At 34.6% G+C, this 18,719-nt stretch overlaps 1 protein-coding gene across 1 annotated transcript in view; it reads left to right on the forward strand.

Annotated features, from left to right (window-relative positions):
• Positions 1–18,719, forward strand: part of LOC129216452 (endoplasmic reticulum aminopeptidase 1-like) — a 43,524-nt gene that overhangs the window by 1,053 nt on the left and 23,752 nt on the right. The window contains exons 2-5 of the mRNA XM_054850666.1: positions 4,740–5,370; positions 10,481–10,754; positions 11,933–12,053; positions 18,073–18,227. Coding sequence (XP_054706641.1) covers positions 4,740–5,370; positions 10,481–10,754; positions 11,933–12,053; positions 18,073–18,227 — 1,181 coding nt within the window. The remainder of the gene's footprint in view (positions 1–4,739; positions 5,371–10,480; positions 10,755–11,932; positions 12,054–18,072; positions 18,228–18,719) is intronic.

Below are 18,719 nucleotides of genomic sequence, written 5' to 3' on the forward strand. Positions count from 1 at the left end.
GACTCTTATATTTGCAAATGCAGTCAAACCTTGTTAACATAAACTCCACGGGGACGCCAAAATATTTTATGTTAACCGAATTTCCCCTTAACCGATTTTGAAGTTGATCTGATTTTGTGTAAGCAACAGGGTTGGCTTTCTGCCGGCAGAAACTAGTTTTTGCCGTGCCAGTGGCAGAAACTGGTTATAACCGGCAAAAACTGGCAGAAACTGGCAAAAACTTAAAAGTGTCTTTAATAACTCCAGTAGTTACTAAATGATATTTGTTAAAATAAAATAAATTATTAAACTTCATTTCATCATTTAAAAAAATAAAATCCTCTGCTAGTGCCTTTGATTTAGTTTGGAAAGGGAACTTTTCAATTGCAGATGCTAGTAATATTTGGATCAATCTAACAAAGGACGAAAATCATATTGGGGCTAGGGAAAGAGGAGTGACATAGAGAATTAAACAAGCATTACTGATTGTAATTTGCTCTCTTATATACTTCATCTAAATTGCTTGTGATTGAAATAATCAGGAACAAATTTGATATACCCCCCTCTTGGCGACTTTTTCCTGTTGGCGCCAAAAAAGCGTCGCCAAGAAAACTATGTATGACGTCATATGTCATACATCGTTCTTAGCGATGCTTTTTTAGCGCCAACAGGAAAAATTCAAATTATGTCATTAATTATTTAATGAAATTAATGCATTAATTTTTTTCCGTTGTTTCTCCGGGATACGAGCCCTCGGTCTCATAGTACTTTCGTAATGAGACCTCGGCTCGCCGGCCCTGCCTCGGTCTCATTACGAAAGTACTATGAGACCTCGGGCTCGCCAGGACCTCGCTGCCGCTCGGTCCGTTATCCCTCCGACTTTTAATATACATCACAGTCGGATATAAGTCACAGATCTCCTCCGTTCAGTATACAATAAAGTCACAGATTTTATGTGAAATTAACACCATTTTTGTGCTACAAAAATGCCAGCCAGACCAAAATACAAACTACCAGAAACACACTAAAAACACAATAATTCAAAATATGTTCACTTACCTAACCTCTTTATTTTCAATTAGTTTAAATATAAAAAATCTATTTAGGACTCCGGTACGTCCAAACGTTGGACGACCTGACGAAAAAGAAAAAGAAGATTCATTCAAAAATTTCAATTGATACATTTGGACAACATCACAAACCGAACTCATAATTAAAATAGAAAATTCAACTAAATTAACATTAAAAAACAACAAGAAAAAGAATACTCTAAAATAAAGTTTGAATTGAAACTTTATTTTAGAGTATTCAACTTAAAATCTCCCTAAGAGCGAAACATATGAGCACCTACCTCCTAAAACACATACACGTGCAAAAACAGACTTAGAGAAACTACTTTCCAGCGTTCAAGTTGCAAAACCAGGGTTGCCAAGTTATCGCCTTATTGGCGATTTTCGTATCGAGCGAAAAATTAAAATCTCGCCAAGAGGGGGGCATATCAGAGGAGAGCCAATAATCATGTGCTTCAAGAAGAAATTACCTGAATTTTACTTATCATTATTAATGTAGATTTTGTACCTGTGTCACAAATTTGCAAAACAAATTGGCTCCATTTCTCGAAACTTATTTTTCCATTCAAATTTTTACCATTACCCCAGTTACTACATGGTGGACCAGTTAAAAAAAATATACAGTAGATGAAAGTTTCACGAACATTGCTTGTTACTTGATGCATTGCCTACTAACTCTTCTCTTGCAAGAATATTCTAAAATTTCTTATTTGTGCATATTGAATTGAGAAACTGGTTAGATTTTAGAAACCACCTTTTCTAAGAGCAACTTCAAGGTCCAAACAATGTAACATTTGATTTTGAATTGTGATAATATTGCATTTAAATTTTGTGCTTTGGTTAACAACTAATTATTTTCTCCACGCATTTTCTATTGTATGTCAATGGTTAATTTTTTGTTATTTTGTGAGTTCTTGCCAGTTTCTGTCACAAATGTGGCAAAAAGTGGTTTTTGCCATGCCGGTTTTAACCGGTTTCTACCAGTGGTTTTAACCCCCTTGGCAGAAACTTGCCAACCCTGGTAAGCAAACATGTTTTTTTTTTTTCATGTCTTAGAAAATAAAGGAACCAATGTACCTTTGTACAAAAATGTACACCCAAGAATCAAAATTTATAGTTTAAGCAAGAAACACAAATAATTTGAAACAGAGTGGCTATTCGGATCATTTCTTAGAACAGTTCATTTTCAAACATCTGATTTTTCCATGATCGCAAGACTGGATTTTCCCTGCTGTGTTGACGGGTAAAAAACACTTTATCGCTTTTAGACCTTAAACCTCAACATGGGTATTAGACTTCTTTTTTAATGATGAAATTTTAAATCTAGGTTTGTCAGCCACTTGGTGAAGATTTCACTGTTCATACAAAAATTTTTACTGTAAGCATAGTCTACGGCTAAAGTTCATACTTTCTTGAAGCAACTTAGTTTTCCCAATTTTCCTACACAGGGAGAGGAATTTTTTTCGACTTTCGAAAGTAATTTCATGTAAAAGTATGAGGATTTTTTTTTTCTTTTCTCTTTTTTTTTTTTCAAGACCTTGAAATTGTCTTTGTCTTATGCAGGATTTCGTCCAAATCGATTGATTTAACACTAATTTGTAGCTTTAGCTGGCGGGGAAATACATCCCAGTCATGGGGTACATTAGTCTACTTTGCTAAGTTCTGTGAAAAAATTACCATAGAAAGGTTGGAATTTTCTTAATTTTGAAATTTTGTAAAAAAAAGATTCTTTGAAAATTATTCAAGTATAATTATTAAATTAAAGTATGTCTCATTGTCTTTAAAATGAGCTATAAAACAACGCTGCAGCTTCCATAAAACTTGAGACATGATATAACAGATTAAATCACTGCTGGGAAGTTAAAAAAAAGTATTTTAACAAATTTCAGAAATTAATTACTCATCAGTTATGAATAATGATAGATTTTTTAGAAAAATTGTGTATAAATTTAGGATGTGAAAGTTTACGTTATGATTAAGAGTACAATAAATCTTTCAGTGATATTCTGTAATGAAAAGAAAATATATTAGGCTTATAAGTAGTTGAGTTTTTCCGAAAACAAACTCGTCATCCATATCTGGCGACATATGTTGTAGGCTCATTTGCAGGTACATTATTGTGACTATTTTAATTTTGTAGTTACTGCTGGTGGAGAGTTGACAGTTTCTGGAATAACATAAGCCGTCTCCCGGTCTTTGCCATACCACAGAATAGGTGACGAGAAAGAAGTGTCTCATAAACGTTTATTTTTGATTTGTTAGTAAAATTGGCGCTGTGGAAACAAATGTAAAGAGGAAAAATGTGTGAGAAGAAAAATGTGCAAGATTTCTGAAGGTTTCATAAAAATTTGAAGTGGTCAAGTCGATAATAAATTTTTTTGGGTTAATTTTAGAGACGTACCGAGTACTCGGTAACTACTCGGTACTCGGCCAACTTCTGATCAGAAACTCGGCCAATACCAAGTAGTTGCAAAAAGTTGAATATTGTCTAAGACAGATACTAAAATTTATTAAAAAAAAGAACAAGGAATTTATTCTGCAATCACTTACAATTAAAATTTATAAGTCAAATTTAAATTTTGAGAATAATGAAGTTTGTAATGCTTCAATGGAATAAATCTTTATTTTAATGTCCTCAAAGTTAATAAAACTTATTTATTAAAAATTACGCAAAAAAAGGTAAGCATAGAAAATATGGAAATTTTATATTAAAAATGGATTTTTGCTACAAACAAAAATTAGTTATAAAAAATGTAAAAATACTTTTGCTTAAAAATAAAAGGAAATAAAACAACATTAAAAGCACAGTGCAGGAACACTGCAGACATGTGTTTTGGTGTTATAAGGAATTCCTTTTTCAATGGACAAAATGGGAGCTGGTAGATTTAAAGGCATCCGACAAAAGTCGGATTTTTGTGTCGAATATCTTGACAAACTTTAGCTCACATGTTATACACTGAAAAAGACGTTCCTTGTAATGGGGGGGGGGGGGCAGAAACACGTGTCTGCAGTGTTCCTGCACATTTGTTTTATCTGCTTTTAAAAGTTATTTATGTTTGGCGGACTAGAACTATAATTGATTGGTATACAGTGAAACCCCTCCTAACGGACACCCCTCTTATGCGGACAATTTTTAATTCCCTAGTTCCTATGCAAATAACAATGCCCTAGTTCCAATGCATATTAAACCCCTGTCCTGCGGACACCTCTATATTGCGGACAAAAAAATTAGTCCCGTTAGTGTCCGCATTAGAAGGATTTTACTGTTATTTGTTTTAATTCCATCTTGATTAATCATACCTTTTATTTATTTATTTTTAATTTAAAAAATAATTTTTTTGTAAAATTTTTGACACAAACAAAATTGTATATATAATGCGTAATTAAATTTCAGCAGGAATTTAGATTTAAAAACTATTATATGGACAAGGAGGTCTATACTACTATTCCAATAAGTTCAAAAGTCATCACATGTGTGTCGGTGGTTCTTCTTAAAACATAATTGGTACTTGGTAACTCGACCGAGTAGTGAAAGGCCGAGTACTCGGTAACTCGGTACTCGGCCGAGTAATGAAAGGCCGAGTACTCGGTACTCTGCCAAAGTGCTACTCGGTACATCTCTAGTTAATTTGACATAGAATGACCCTGTTGGTCAATTGATTAAAATATTAATTAAATTTTGTATTTTAGGTAATAATGCTAAGAAGCAAGTCCTGTACTCGGATAATTCTGGGACAGAAAAGATTAGAAGAATAGTTTGCTCCAAGCAACAAGCATTTTGTGTAACAGGATTTGTTCTTATATTTTTATTAATAATTGCCATGGTTGCTTCTTTTGCAAGGCCAATGCCACGATGTCCAATTGTTACTTCTGCAACTGAATTTCGCCACACAACTCCTGCCTCCACGAATCTGATACCAACAGCTAAAACCGGCGAAATATTTCCTTGGCACGATATTCGATTACCTCCATTCATCATGCCAGTGCATTATAACTTATTTCTACATCCAAATTTAAATACTTTTGAAAATTCTGGAAGCGTCAACATTACCTTCCAAGTCACGATGCAAACTAATTTCATTGTGTTGCATTCAAAAGAGTTAAATTTGTCCCGCACTGTTGTTTTAGAAGGAGATGACCGTACAATACCAGTCTTGCAGCGTTTAGAATATCCAAAGCATGAACAGCTTTACATTGAAGTTGATGGCACATTGAAGCCTTATCGAGAATATACTTTGTGGATTGATTTTAAAAAACATTTAGAAGAAAAGTTGGAAGGCTTTTATATAAGTTCCTACAAGTCAACTGATGGCCAAAAAAGGTATAATATTATTTATTAGCTGTACAGTAGAGTGGTTCGAAAGAATCAATTTTTTTATTTCGGTATCATGTTACCTCTTAAAAGTTGTAGTTTAGTATCCTCAATTGGGGAAAAATATAAAAAAATCGTAAGTTGACATCTTCAGTTCGCCCATAAAGCTGAAAATTTAAAAAATGTGCTAAAAATTGAATTTTTCAAAAAATAAAATAATTAGTTTTTTTTTTAAATATTTTTATAAGGCAACAGCCAAGGGCACCCACATAGGGGGGCAAGCGGGGGCTCGAGCCCCCCTTGGAAATTAGAACTTCCTTACTTTTAGTAGTTTTTCTTTGCAAAAATGTAAAAATATTTCTTCTCCAGCCATTAAAAATGTCAAATTTTAATGACTCTAATCAGTCCTGAAATCTGCCTCCATGGGGAAAATATCCTGCTAAACCATGGTTAAAATTTCTGAGCCCCCCCTTACAACTTCGCATATGGGTGCCCATGGCAACAGCCATAAATTGTCAGTATATAGCATAGTTTGAATCTAAAAAAATATATTTTATAGCTGTTACATAAGATTTACTAAGGCTAGGCGTTTGCGCATATGCCTTAAATTGGACTAAAATCAACTGAAATTTGAAATCTAATTTAAGGCATATGCACGAACTAAAGATCTTATGTAAAAGCTATAAAATATTTTTTAGCTTTAAACTATGCTATATACTGATAATTTATGGCTGTTGCACTAGAAAAAATACAAAAAATAAGAAAAAAACTAATTTTATTATTTTCTGAAAATTTCAATTTTTAACATATTTTTTCTAACTTTCAGTCTTGTGTATGAACTGAAGATGTCAACTTAGAATTTTTTTAATTTTTCCCCAATTGAGAATACCAAATTAGAACTTATGAGATGTAACAAAATTGCGAAATAACAAAATTTGATTTTTTCGAACCATCCTACTGTACATCCTGCTTATGGCAGAAAATCTTCATTATGTAGAAAATAATGCAATGACAGACATTTTTTTAAATAGAGTAGTTATGTTTTAAATAAATTTTCAATGATGTTTTATGCTATTCTATTTATCAATCCAATTACAACATAAATACAAGTCATACACTGGCCTCAAAAAGTTAAGGTACAACTGTTTTTTTTTTTCGTCTAATTTGCAAATGAATGAATGTAGAAGCAAAAAACTTGGATGATATATGCATTAAATAGTTTTTATTGAATACACCATAAAAATTTATAAGTATTGCAAAAACGATTCATAAGGAAAAAAAAGCAATCTTTGCGGAAAAGTCCATTCTTGTAGAAAACAGAACATTACAGTGTTATGTAGTAAAATCACATAGAAACAAAGCAAAAATGGGTTCTAATAAGGAATGTGTCCCTCCCCCCGCCCCTCAACCTGAATACATTGGTGGCATCCCTTTTCCGTGCTGTTTATTAAGTTATCAGACACTGGAATAGGAAGCGAAGACCAGACACAAAGTAAGCCTTGTTCCAGCTCATGTAACGACCTTGGAGGAGGATTTAAAGCAGTAACCTGTCTGCCAAGATAGTCCCAAAGATCTTGTATTGCATTCAGGTCTGGAGATTGAGCTGGCCATTCCATTTGCTCCAAACTTTGGTCCTCAAGATACTCCTCAACAATCCGATCTCGGTGAGGTTGTGCATTACCATCCATCAGAATGAAGTCATTACCAATAGCACCCGCATAGGAGGACATATGGATCAAGAATCTCATCCCGATATCTCAGACCAGTCAGAATGTCACCATGCAACACATGCAGGTCAGTGTGACCACCGAGTGAGATCCCTGCCCTAACCATAATTCCACCATCTCTATAACTGTGCCTTTCAACAGTGTTGGATTGATGGTATCTAGTGTGCTGTTCCCTCCAGATCAGTATACGCCCTAAATCACTCTCCAATGCAAATCTGGACTCGTCTCGTCACAGAAGCCCATTGCTGCAGGGTCCAGGAAACCTGGTCTCTTACCCAGCTTAAGCGGATCCTTTGCTGTGGTCCGTTGAGCAAAACACACACAACTGGTAGTCTTGCATAGAAACCTGCATTGTGAAGATGATTCCGCACCGTAGTAGCAGAGATTCTTGTTCCTGATGCTACAAAGTGGTCTGCAACGAGCTGCGGCACAGTAGTGATTCTTCTCCTTCGGACTGAAAAAAATAGAAAACTTTCTTCTACAGGTGTTGTAGCTCATGATTGGCCTGAAACAGGTCTTCTGGACACATAATCTTCTGATTATTATCGATTCCAAAGTCGTTGAACAACTACGAGACATATTGTGACGTCTAGCAGCATCAAGCTGAGACAATACCATTTCCATCCATCCATCCAACTGCCCCTCACCTTAACGCAGCGCCGTGTCCAAGGGGAGGGTTTTAGGGGTTAAACTCCTCCCATTGGGGGGAAAAATGGATGAAAGTGCACATTTGACTTAAAATTAACTTTAATGTTGAGATGTATACAGCATTTTTTTACGCGAACATTCTTTTTGAAGTTTCCCAGCAACTTACGACTGTCCTCTCTTTATTAACTAAAATAATGTTTTAGAAAAACAGTGATGGAGGAAGGGGGAACAGTTTGTGCTCTCTATATACCAAAGCATTCATTGCATTTCATATTGCTTCTCATAAGGAGGTTATGATAGCTTGATCGTTGCACAAAAAGATAAATGCTGCCATTATGAAGATGTATAATAATTGTGTTGGGCATTTTAATTTGCATCTGCAACGAACCCCTTCCTATTTAGTTACTAAGAATTATCCTAGAATATAAAACTTGAAAACATGTCATAAAAGAATTTGTGAAATTTTTTTAGTACTAATTGCAATATACTGCACCTGTAAACAGATAATAGGTTTGAATCTGAGCAAGCTGTAAACTGAATAAATACTGCGGTTACTAGAGCAGCCAGAATTAACCTTCTGGGACGTAGGGTTAATGATCCTTACATGTACAGCAGGGCTGTTCAACTGGCGGCCCGCATCGATATTGACAGACTTGCCTTTGTAAAAAGGCGGATCGGCCTCACATTTCCCATTAAAATGTAAGCAAACTGTTTTATAATTCTTCTGTTCCATTGTTTGATAAGTAATAATTAACTACTATTAATTGTTATTGTATAAAAGGTAAGAGGTTATTCTTCACCTTTTTCAAACTGCAGCCCGCCAGGTGATCAGTGACCGGAATTCTGGCCCGTGGGCTTTTTGCAGTTGGACAGCCCTGATGTACAGTACAACCACGTATATTCGGACTAAATGAGAACAAAGGCAATCCGATTAAACGAAAATCCGGGTAATAAGCAAACACATTCTTAAATGAGCAGACTTTTACTTACAACAAAGTTCAGCTGCAGTGGTTTCGAACTAACGCTCCAAAGTATGCCATATTGTTTGTTAAATTAGTATCATACGTTATTGTACGTTCTATGCAGGAGTTGTGTTTAATCAAAACAAAAACCGAATAATTGGCATATTTAATAGTTTCATTCTTGCAATCATAATTTTAAATAATTATTTAAGTAAATATATTTTTTTAAATCTACAAATTTGATTCAGATAAATGGGGGTCAGAAAAACCAGGTTCTACTGTGTATAAAATACAGTAATGGAATTGGTAATATTACTTAAAACCTAGTCTTCTTGGTGCGCCCTCCCCTCTCGCTACTCCCCTCATTGTGACCATTAAACAGAAATTATTTGACACACTGTTGTGTTTTCCTATCAATGAAGCTAAGAATGAAAAGTATTGAAGTCAAAACCCCTCCCTTTATGAAATCCTGGACACGGACCTGCCTTAACGAATCGGGCAAATGATGTCTCTGAGACATTTTCTAAACTCTATTGACTATTGTCGCTGAAATTGCTAACAACAGTTGAAAATCAACGCAACATACAGACAAAAGTACGAAAGTTTGATATTTGCATATTTTTTCCTCAGTCAGAATGATATGTTCATTTCTATAAAATAAAAATGGCAACTATCTATTTTTCATAAATATTTTTTAAGTTCGTTATTATCATTCATGCAAACTACGCATTTTATTGTTACTGCCATTTTTTTAATGGTGAGCTTCGAAAAACATGTTGTACCTTAACTTTTTGAGGCCAGTGTATATCATGATCAAGTAATTGTAATTTTCCATTATCTATTCAACGGTCTGTGAAACCGGTTAGAACAATCTGCAGGTACAGTGATATTGTTAGATCATGCAAGCATGTTCCTTAATAAAAGTCAAACATAATTAAAAGATTCAAGCATTGAGTGAGTTTTCTATCTTTTGTTCCAATGAATCTGATTTATAATTATATCGTCTCTGTATGGCATTTTTGTGTCTTCAAATCTACTTTATGTATTTTTGAAAAAAAATTTGTGCAATATAATGAAATATTTGTGTTTACAGCGCTAAGGAAAAAATCCTGAACTCTTTTACATAAGAATGATACAAGCATAGATGCAGAGGGGGGGGGGGGGGGGGAGAGGCATGGTGGCCTGATCGGTAAGGCATCGGACTTGTGACCAGATTGTCCTGGGTTCGATCCTCGATGGTCAAAGATCCACCGTCTTCATTAATGGTTACTGGGGGGATCTTAAATATGCTAATGGTCACAAAGTTCTCCAAGTGAAAATACCCTTGGGGATGCTGGACCTGGGATTGATTGATTTCTGTTCTGGTTCAAAAAAATTAGAGCTGTCTTCATGGTCCCATCCAACTGGTTAAGCCATAAATAGTGGCAGGTACGGGGGACTCTGGAGTAAAAAGTGAAAAAGTGCAGACAGGGAGTCATGAAAAAGCCCCCTTTTTGAGTGACCAAAAATAGCCTGTATCTGTGTTTTTGAACTCTTATTTTGTAAAATTTGCTGTAGACTCCCTATTCATGCCCGAAAATGGCACATTCTTTTCCAGAAAATGCCTTCTCCAAAACTAAAAGCTTAATCCGCCCTTGAAATGATGTGTGTATTTTTTCACTTAAAACTCAAGATAGTTGATTAAATCATTATTTGAATCACATTAATAATATTATCAAATATTTTCAGACATTATTTATCTTTATATAATTCTGATTTATTTAATGAAAGCATTATTTCCAGGTATCTAGCTACAACTCATTTTGAGCCTACATCTGCTCGTTCTGCATTTCCATGTTTTGATGAACCTGCCATGAAAGCAACCTTTCAACTTACCATTGTACATGATGAAAGTCATACTGCTTATTTTAATGCTGATGTTTTCCAGACTGCATCATATGGAAATGGGCTTTCAATTACAGTATTTGATAAAACTGTAAGAATGAGTACATATTTGGTTGCGTTTGTGGTTTGTGACTTTAAGACTTTACAAAAGACAAATGCTGATGGAATAAATGTAAGTTATTAGTTTTTCTTTTTTTTTCATTTATTGTCTAATGAAAGAACCTAAGAAAATAACTGCATTTTGTTACATACAGTCAACTTCTCAGTAACTCGAAGTCCCAAGAATTAGACCGGCTAAAACGTTCAAGTTATGGGAAGTTTCCACAACAGTCTCTAGAGTTTGGGATCCGATGAAAACTTTGAGATAAAGGAAGATTCAAGTTATAAGCTTCAAGTTATTGCGATTTTATTGTATTTATAAGCCTCACGGGGTTCTTCAACTTGTGGGGAATCACAATACAAAATAAGAAGGACAAGTAGTGTGAACTTCTAGCTTTTTTTATTAACACTGCATTGAATAGGTTCCCCGCCAAAGCATTGGCAACCGCTCATGCGCTGCAAGTCAACAGCTTATTGGTATATATTATGTTATACATTTAATATCCAACGTATGTTTAGTTTTCTTAAATTAAGATTTGTTTTGAAAATTTCGTTACTCATTTCTATGAGCAACAGCAAAGAGTTCCTTCTGTAGTCCATATAGAGTCAAATCAAATTTTGTGTAATAAAATCGATTTCTCTTAAACACTTGATAGTGAGCTTAACAAGTTACTTTTTATGTGACATTTTGTGATAGGAATGAAAAAATATATATACTTTGTGTTTTGCCAACAGCATTAGGTAATTCTGTAATCTCTTGTACTCTCTCCCTTTTCATTGTTTTTGAGCAGTGGTTCTCAACATTTTCACTACTGAGGACCACTTGACGCCCTTCCAAATTCTAAACCGACCACATACGATGGAATTATTTTTTTCACAGCAATTACATTAGGGGAAAATGAGACTAATCCAAAAATTTCCTTTAACAAATTCAATTACAATTATTAAAATGATATAGATTAATTTTCATTAGACCACATTTCAAAGACCACATGAAAATTGTTCGTAGACCACTGCTTTAGATTGTCTCTGGAATAAGATAGATTTAAATTTTACTGCGTTATTTATTAACGCCTGGGCCTATTACATGTTTTGTCATATCGTCGCCTCAGAGCAACAGTAGGATATCTTAGTGTCATTCCTGGAATAAGATGGCTTACTGTTGCTCTGTGGCGACGATATGTATAATAAGTTTTGCTGGATGGTGTGTTGATGCAATATTCTTAATTTATTTTTTCATCTCCTTCTTAGGTTCGTGTTGCAGTTCCTCCTGAGCAACTTGAAGAAGCTCAGTTTGCTCTTGACACAGCTGCTAGTGTTTTACACTTTTATCAGATGTTTTTTAACATTAGTTATCCCTTACCAAAAATGGGTAAGATTTAAAATACTTTTATAAGCTACTACCAACACTGGTACAGCACTGCCCTTGACATGTTTCTTTGAAGTTGGTGTGTCAATACTCTCAAAAGTCTAAACATACAAAAAAAAAAAGTACGGTCTAAACTGGTCTCAAGTAAATGAATTATTTTCTTTTTGAACCCATTAACTAAATTAAAAAAACAAAATCAGATTAAAAACTGATCAAAAATCATAAACTAAAATGATGCACAATGCCAAACTTTCAATGTAAAAAGTGGATGGACAATCTAAAATTTGAATAATAATTTCCAAAGAAATCATTTTTTTTTTATTTTGGTAACGGGTAAATTGTGGAAAATTATGTAAAGACTGCTAAATACTATCACAAATCCAAATTTATTTGCTTTTTGGAAATTTTATTAATGTAGTATATGTCTGCAAATTTTACTGCATAGATTCTACTGCATAGTTGATCTAGAGTTATGCACTTGACAAAGTGGGGGATTATGATTGACAATTATGGGTTGACAAATTGTATAAAGATTTATAAGCAAGAGAGAGGGGGGGGGGGATCAGAAGCCAGTTCATATTATAGAGTTGTAGAGAATGTTATACAATATTATCTTCATTCTTTTAAATGCTAGAACTGAAAGTCTAGCCGTGCCTGTGCACTGATGCCTGGTATTTGGTGATCCTTTCAATATCTGTTATATGGAAGCTATTTGTGCCTCAGCTATGTGTTGTAGCACACATAGAAAGTAGAAGTTCACTTCTTTGCTTCAAATAAAATTTGGTTTTCATTGAATAAATAAATAAATGAATAATTAAAAATCAGTTATTGGGGAGAAAAAATCAGTATTGGATCACTCATATTAAAACAAAATGACTCATAAAAAAGAATAATTTTTTTAATTTGAACTTATATTTTAAATCAAATTTTAATTTATGTAAAAATGTTCAATCAAAAACAGAATTTTGTGTAGGGGAGACCGGGGCAAGATGACTATGCTAACAATTTTCGTGGTTTATTAATTTATTTTTAAGGATAGAAAAATTAATTTTACATGAGCTGTTAGAGTAGTCCTTTGTAGTATTAAATATATTGCCATTTAATTTTTCAAATAAAAATAACGAATGTTCTTTTTATTTTTTCATAACCTTAACAAATCGGCATCTTGCCCCAGTACTGGGGCAAGATGACTTTGACCTAGGGGCAAGATGACAACGTTGAAAAAGGTTGAACATATTTTATGTTTTGAATATGTTACCTAATTTTACAAATGATAACTGTGTTTTAACATCTTACTAAGTATCAAAGTAAGCGTAATGCGTTGTAGCGTAATGTTCAAGTGTTAAGTTCTGCAGCTAAAAATAGACACAAATAAAAATACCATTTTCATGATTGGAACATTCCTCATGCCACCACTCTTGGCTTTTACAGCTCTGGATCCATTCTTCTGTTGGAGGGTCCAGTGGCGTAGCTAGACCCGACTTTCGGGGGGGGGGGGTTACTTCTTTTATATATATATATATATATATATATATATGTATAATCGCTTGGAATTTTTTCCTTTTCTTCTTTTTTTTTTCTTTCTCTTCTCTCTTCTTTTTCTCTTTTTTTTTGAGACTAACTTTTCGGGGGGGGGGGGTTTGTCCCCAAAACCCCCCCCTTAGCTACGCCCCTGGGAGGGTCTCAAAATTCCACTTTCCAAGCAAGGCATCTTAGAACACTATTCTTTGAATTTGTTGCAACTCCATTGCTTGGCATGAATACGGGCTCGCACTAAGACTTGGGCCTACAGGAATTCGGTCTGAGTTTTTTTTTTTTACTCCCTTTTTAGCTTTACGAGCTTATTTTCCCTGTTTTTTTTTTAAAAATAATTCTTTTTTTTCGCTTTGCTCCTTGTTCTGACATTTCTTTGACGGGTGTGCTTGTAAGAATGTTTGAGCTTCAGTTTTTGTTTTCTCGCATTGTGTTGCTTTAGGCAATTCATTGAAATCAAAAGCATAACATGCTTCTTTGGTGTATCGGAATCAGCATTTGCCATAACTTCTGCTTCGTCTGGTGGGTTTATATGTTGGTTTTCTACTCCCAAGGTCTGAGGATTAGCACTATTATTCAGTTTCAGAGCCAACAACGTCATAGTCCGCTAAAAAACAAGAAGATTATGAGACTCGATACCTCACTCTTTAAACCCTTTATCGGCATTTCCAATTATAGCTGCTTTGAAGCAAGCGGTGCTCAAAAGCTCGCCAATATTTTTTTTCTGTGATAGTTTGTCCTTGATGAATGACCATAAAGTTGTCACATGCTTGGCTATAGTAGGTTTTTTAATGGGCAGAAAAATGACGTATCAGGAGCTAGAGACGATGGGATGTGTGAAATGGCAACCCATCCATGATAATGTTTTTTCACTGCGATATAAGATAGCCTGCAAAGCTTTGTGAGATTCACGATTGTCAATAATCAGCAGAGCAGGAGATTCTTTGCTTGGTTTAATTCATTCAATTAGTCATTTGGTCAACTAGTTTATAAATAGCCCTTGGTCACCCACTTTCGAACGATACCTACCTTGATTCAATGCGTCCTTTAGCCCCAGAGGAGAAGCGCAAGGTCGCGTGGACAAACAGACAGCGTTTACAGGAATTTAATAAAGTGGATAACATAGTTAATTTAATAAATTCCGAAACACGGGCAATAGGCAAGCACGTCATCTTGCCCCGCGTTGCTGCCCGTCATCTTGACCCAGACTGCCTGTTTGAACTGATTCTCAGAGGCGTAGCTAGACCCGACTTTCGGGGGGGGGGGGGGCTTACTTCTTTTATTATATATATATATATATATATATATATATATATATATATATGTGTGTGTGTAAACTTTTTTAGTATTAAAAAAAATAATAATAAGAGGGAGGTGAATCTTACATACTTTGGAATGGGGTGCCCCAAGTTCGATACCTTGTGTCAAACAAAACAAAGCAAAAGCAAAGATTTTTTTTTATTATTTATTTATTTTTTTTTTATTAAATGTTTTGGAAAATTTAACTTTTTTTCTTTTTCCTCCATTTAATTTAAAGTGAAACTTTCTAGCAACGGGTCTAGTGAAAACCAGTCTATCCAAATCAGGGGGAAAATCAAATATCTGATGAGCGTGTTCCGTTCATTTTAGTGTGACTGCTTAATTTAGAAGCTAACACACATCTACAAAAGCTGGCCTCCCTGAAAGCTAATAGATGCATACATTTCCGCCTGTAAACTGGATGTTTGGTCAGACTATTTTTACTAACTTGGTTCGCACTAAAAGCATGAAATAAAATATAAAAAAAAGACTTCTTGATTATAACCTGCAAAAAATGAAATGGCTTTCATATCGTTATATTTATATGTTGCTTTTTATATGTATTTACATTTATGCTAATTCTAAAGCAGTTAATAATACAATTTGAATAAAAAAAAAGAAAGAAATATAGGCGGTAGAAAGTTATTTGCACAAAGCTGCATACCATCTGTTCTTCTCTCAAGTTTTTAATTTTATTAGCTGCTTTAGAATTTACATAAATATCTATTTGAGAGAGCAACAGCAATTTTCAAGTGTTATAAACAGAAGTCTTGTTTATTTTCTACTTTAGTCTTGTTTATTTTCTACTTTTTAATGCGAACCAAGCTAACAGAAATAGTACAGAACAGTCTAGATTCATTTCGTTTTTAAACATTTTATTCCTGTAATGCTATGCAGTTTTTCTTTTCAATTAAAATAAAATTTCCTTCAGAGGGGTTCGCTGGGATTAATGCTGCTTCAGCAGACTGTACTCTTGGCTTCCTTAAGAGGTTTTCCATCTCCAGCTCAGTCACTTTCCTATGCCGGGCTGATGAGTGCTAATAAGCACGTAACTGCAGTCTTCGGCTGGAATTAATTGAGCTGGCGGTGTATTTCACGTATTTCTGCTTTAGCCCTGGCTCATGGGCGGTAATTTACTGAATATACCTTGCCTCGCGTTCATTCTTCGAGTTGAAACGATTGCTTCGGTCACTCGTCTGGTCTGCTAATTTTATATTAGCTACCAGTTTGTTTCGCACTCTTGGCTTCCTTAAGAGGTTTTCCATCTCCAGCTCAGTCACTTTCCTATGCCGGGCTGATGAGTGCTAATAAGCAGGAAACTGCAGTCCTCGGCTGGAAATGACTGAGCTGGCGGGGTATTTCTTGTATTTCTGCTTTAGCCCTGGCTAATGGGTGGTAATTTACTGAAAAACTTTGTCTTGAATTCCGGCTATGCTATCATTTTCGGATTCGAAGCCCAATGATCTTTAAAGCAGCAAGCAAAAGCTTTTTCTTCAACTCGAAACAAAGGGCTGAGGGGGCAAAAAAGGGGGAAATGAGTTCCACGAATAGGTTTTCTAGGAAGATTAACAAAAGGACAGACGTTTCGAGCACTTTCTTGGAACAAGAGTAAAGGGGTGAAATTCACAGGTTGAGTATTAGTTGCATTATGGATGAGTATTTCAAGTTAATGGTTAAAGGTCATTCAAATTAAAAGCCATTTTGCTCTGTTATCTGGTTAAGTACTGTTCTTTGGTTGCTCTCTTTCTTAAAGTTATGATTCCTTATAGAAAACCGAGATGATAGGAATGAAAAGAAAGATTAAGATTTTTTCAAGTAAAGAAAAAAGGAAAATCCTAGAATATTGGCCAGGTTAGATTTGCAGCAATTGCTAACCTCAAGAGGATAAATAATTAATTTAAAAAAAAAAAAAAATCAGGCACCAAAAAAGCAATAAAAGACTTTTTCTCGAAAAAGATATGCTTATAGTTTCTTTTACTGTCAAAATGATTCCTTAAACTCGCAATGAAACACTTAATAATGTAATAATAGAATAAAGACCTAACAAAACTAATATAGAGGAATTTTGATCAAAAGCCCATATTTTCTTTAGTATCGATTCCAATTTTTCACCTTCATATTCCAAATTTCTATAAAGTTTCTTAAAGCCCCCGTATCTTAAAACCTCTTTATCTCGATTTTTTTCCTTCCTGTGAAATTCGAAAAATGCAGATTCAACTGTATGTAATATTCCCACTGCGCTGCTCATAAAATGAAACATGTTTAACAATTTTCAGAATCTATAACAAAAAAGGCTACATATGCGTGGATTTAACAAATCAATCTCATTTCTAAAGCAAAGTGTGAAATTTCACTCAATTATCAAAAAAATGTCGCAGCAGTGAGGAGTAAGGCGTCTTTACGCTTGAGGGTCACTCATGGAGCTGGTTTTCAATGGCACTGGGAGGGGGGGGGGGGGGAGCAAAGTGAATTTTTGACCATAGTTATTCATAAAAAAAGCTGTTTTGATTTTTTTTTCTTTTTCTTCTCTTTTTCTTTTCTCTTCTTTTTTTTCTCTTCTCTTTTCTTTCTCCTCTCCTTTCTTTCTCTTCTCTTTTCTTTCTTTCTCTCTCTCCCTCTCCCTTTTTTGAGACAAACATTTCGGGGGGGGGGGTTGTCCCCAACCCCCCCCCCCCCCCCTTAGCTACGCCCCTGCTGATTCTCCTCCATTGCCATAACAGAAGGCGATTAATTGACTTATATTAATGGTAATAGGTAGTATTTAAACTAAGCTACTAATAAATACTCAAGAGACACGATATATCTTATATGTATATGCAGCAGAGCTCATTTACACATGCATAAAAGTTATATCGTGGCAATGGTAAACAATCAGAGCTTCCGAACTAATACAAATATGGCGATTTCATCATCTCTATACTATTGCTGAACGAACAGCGGATACGAGAGCCAGTAGCATGCAGTTGATGCAGTTACCTAGTTTAAAACGGAAAATTAAGGCATTCGTCATCTTGCCCTGGTCTCCCCGACTATACACGTTTAAATTGATTAATTATAAGATGAAATTAAAATAAAAATATTTCCTTTTTTGAGTTAAATTCTTTTTGACATTTTGATTATTGTTCATAATTTTAATTTTGTTAAAATTAATTCTTCTGCTTTTACTCTTTTTGTTATGCATTTAATGCAGATATGATAGCTATACCTGATTTTGGACCTGGTGCAATGGAGAATTGGGGGCTTGTGACATTTCGCATGACAACTATTTTGTACAATCCATCAGAAACTTCAAGTGAAAGTCAGGAACATGTTGCCACAGTCATTGCACATGAGTTAGCTCATCAAGTTTGTACATTTCTCTTCTTATAGTAATACAATTTCATGCATAAAAGATATGTTTTAATGCTTTTTAGTACTTTTTCTTCCATCTGAAATCTTTCGAATGTTACTTTAAAGGAGGAAACCAATTTAGGAGGCTGAAATTTTAGTGTTTTTCATGCATTTTTTTTAACAGGAAAGAAATTATCAGAGTTTCTTTAAATTTGGCAGATATTTTATTCATCTTTTGAAGTACACCTTGTAATTTTTTGAAGTCATTTCCACTGGAATTAGTGGAGTTAGAATCAGCTCTCCATGGGTGGTTGCCATCAGAGCTTGTTGCTGGTGGGCATTACGGAAGCCAAAAATTTTGTGTGTAATCGTTACAATTTTTCTTTCTCCTAAACAACATATTTCCTAAGAATATAAATCTAATTGTGATCCAAAAAGTTGAAAATTGCACGTTTTTGAGGTGTTTGATTACAATGTCAAGTTTTTCTACCATTTTTTTTTCACATT

The sequence above is a fragment of the Uloborus diversus genome, chromosome 2 (assembly GCF_026930045.1).
Source record: "Uloborus diversus isolate 005 chromosome 2, Udiv.v.3.1, whole genome shotgun sequence".
NCBI classification, from domain to species: Eukaryota; Metazoa; Arthropoda; class Arachnida; order Araneae; family Uloboridae; genus Uloborus; species Uloborus diversus.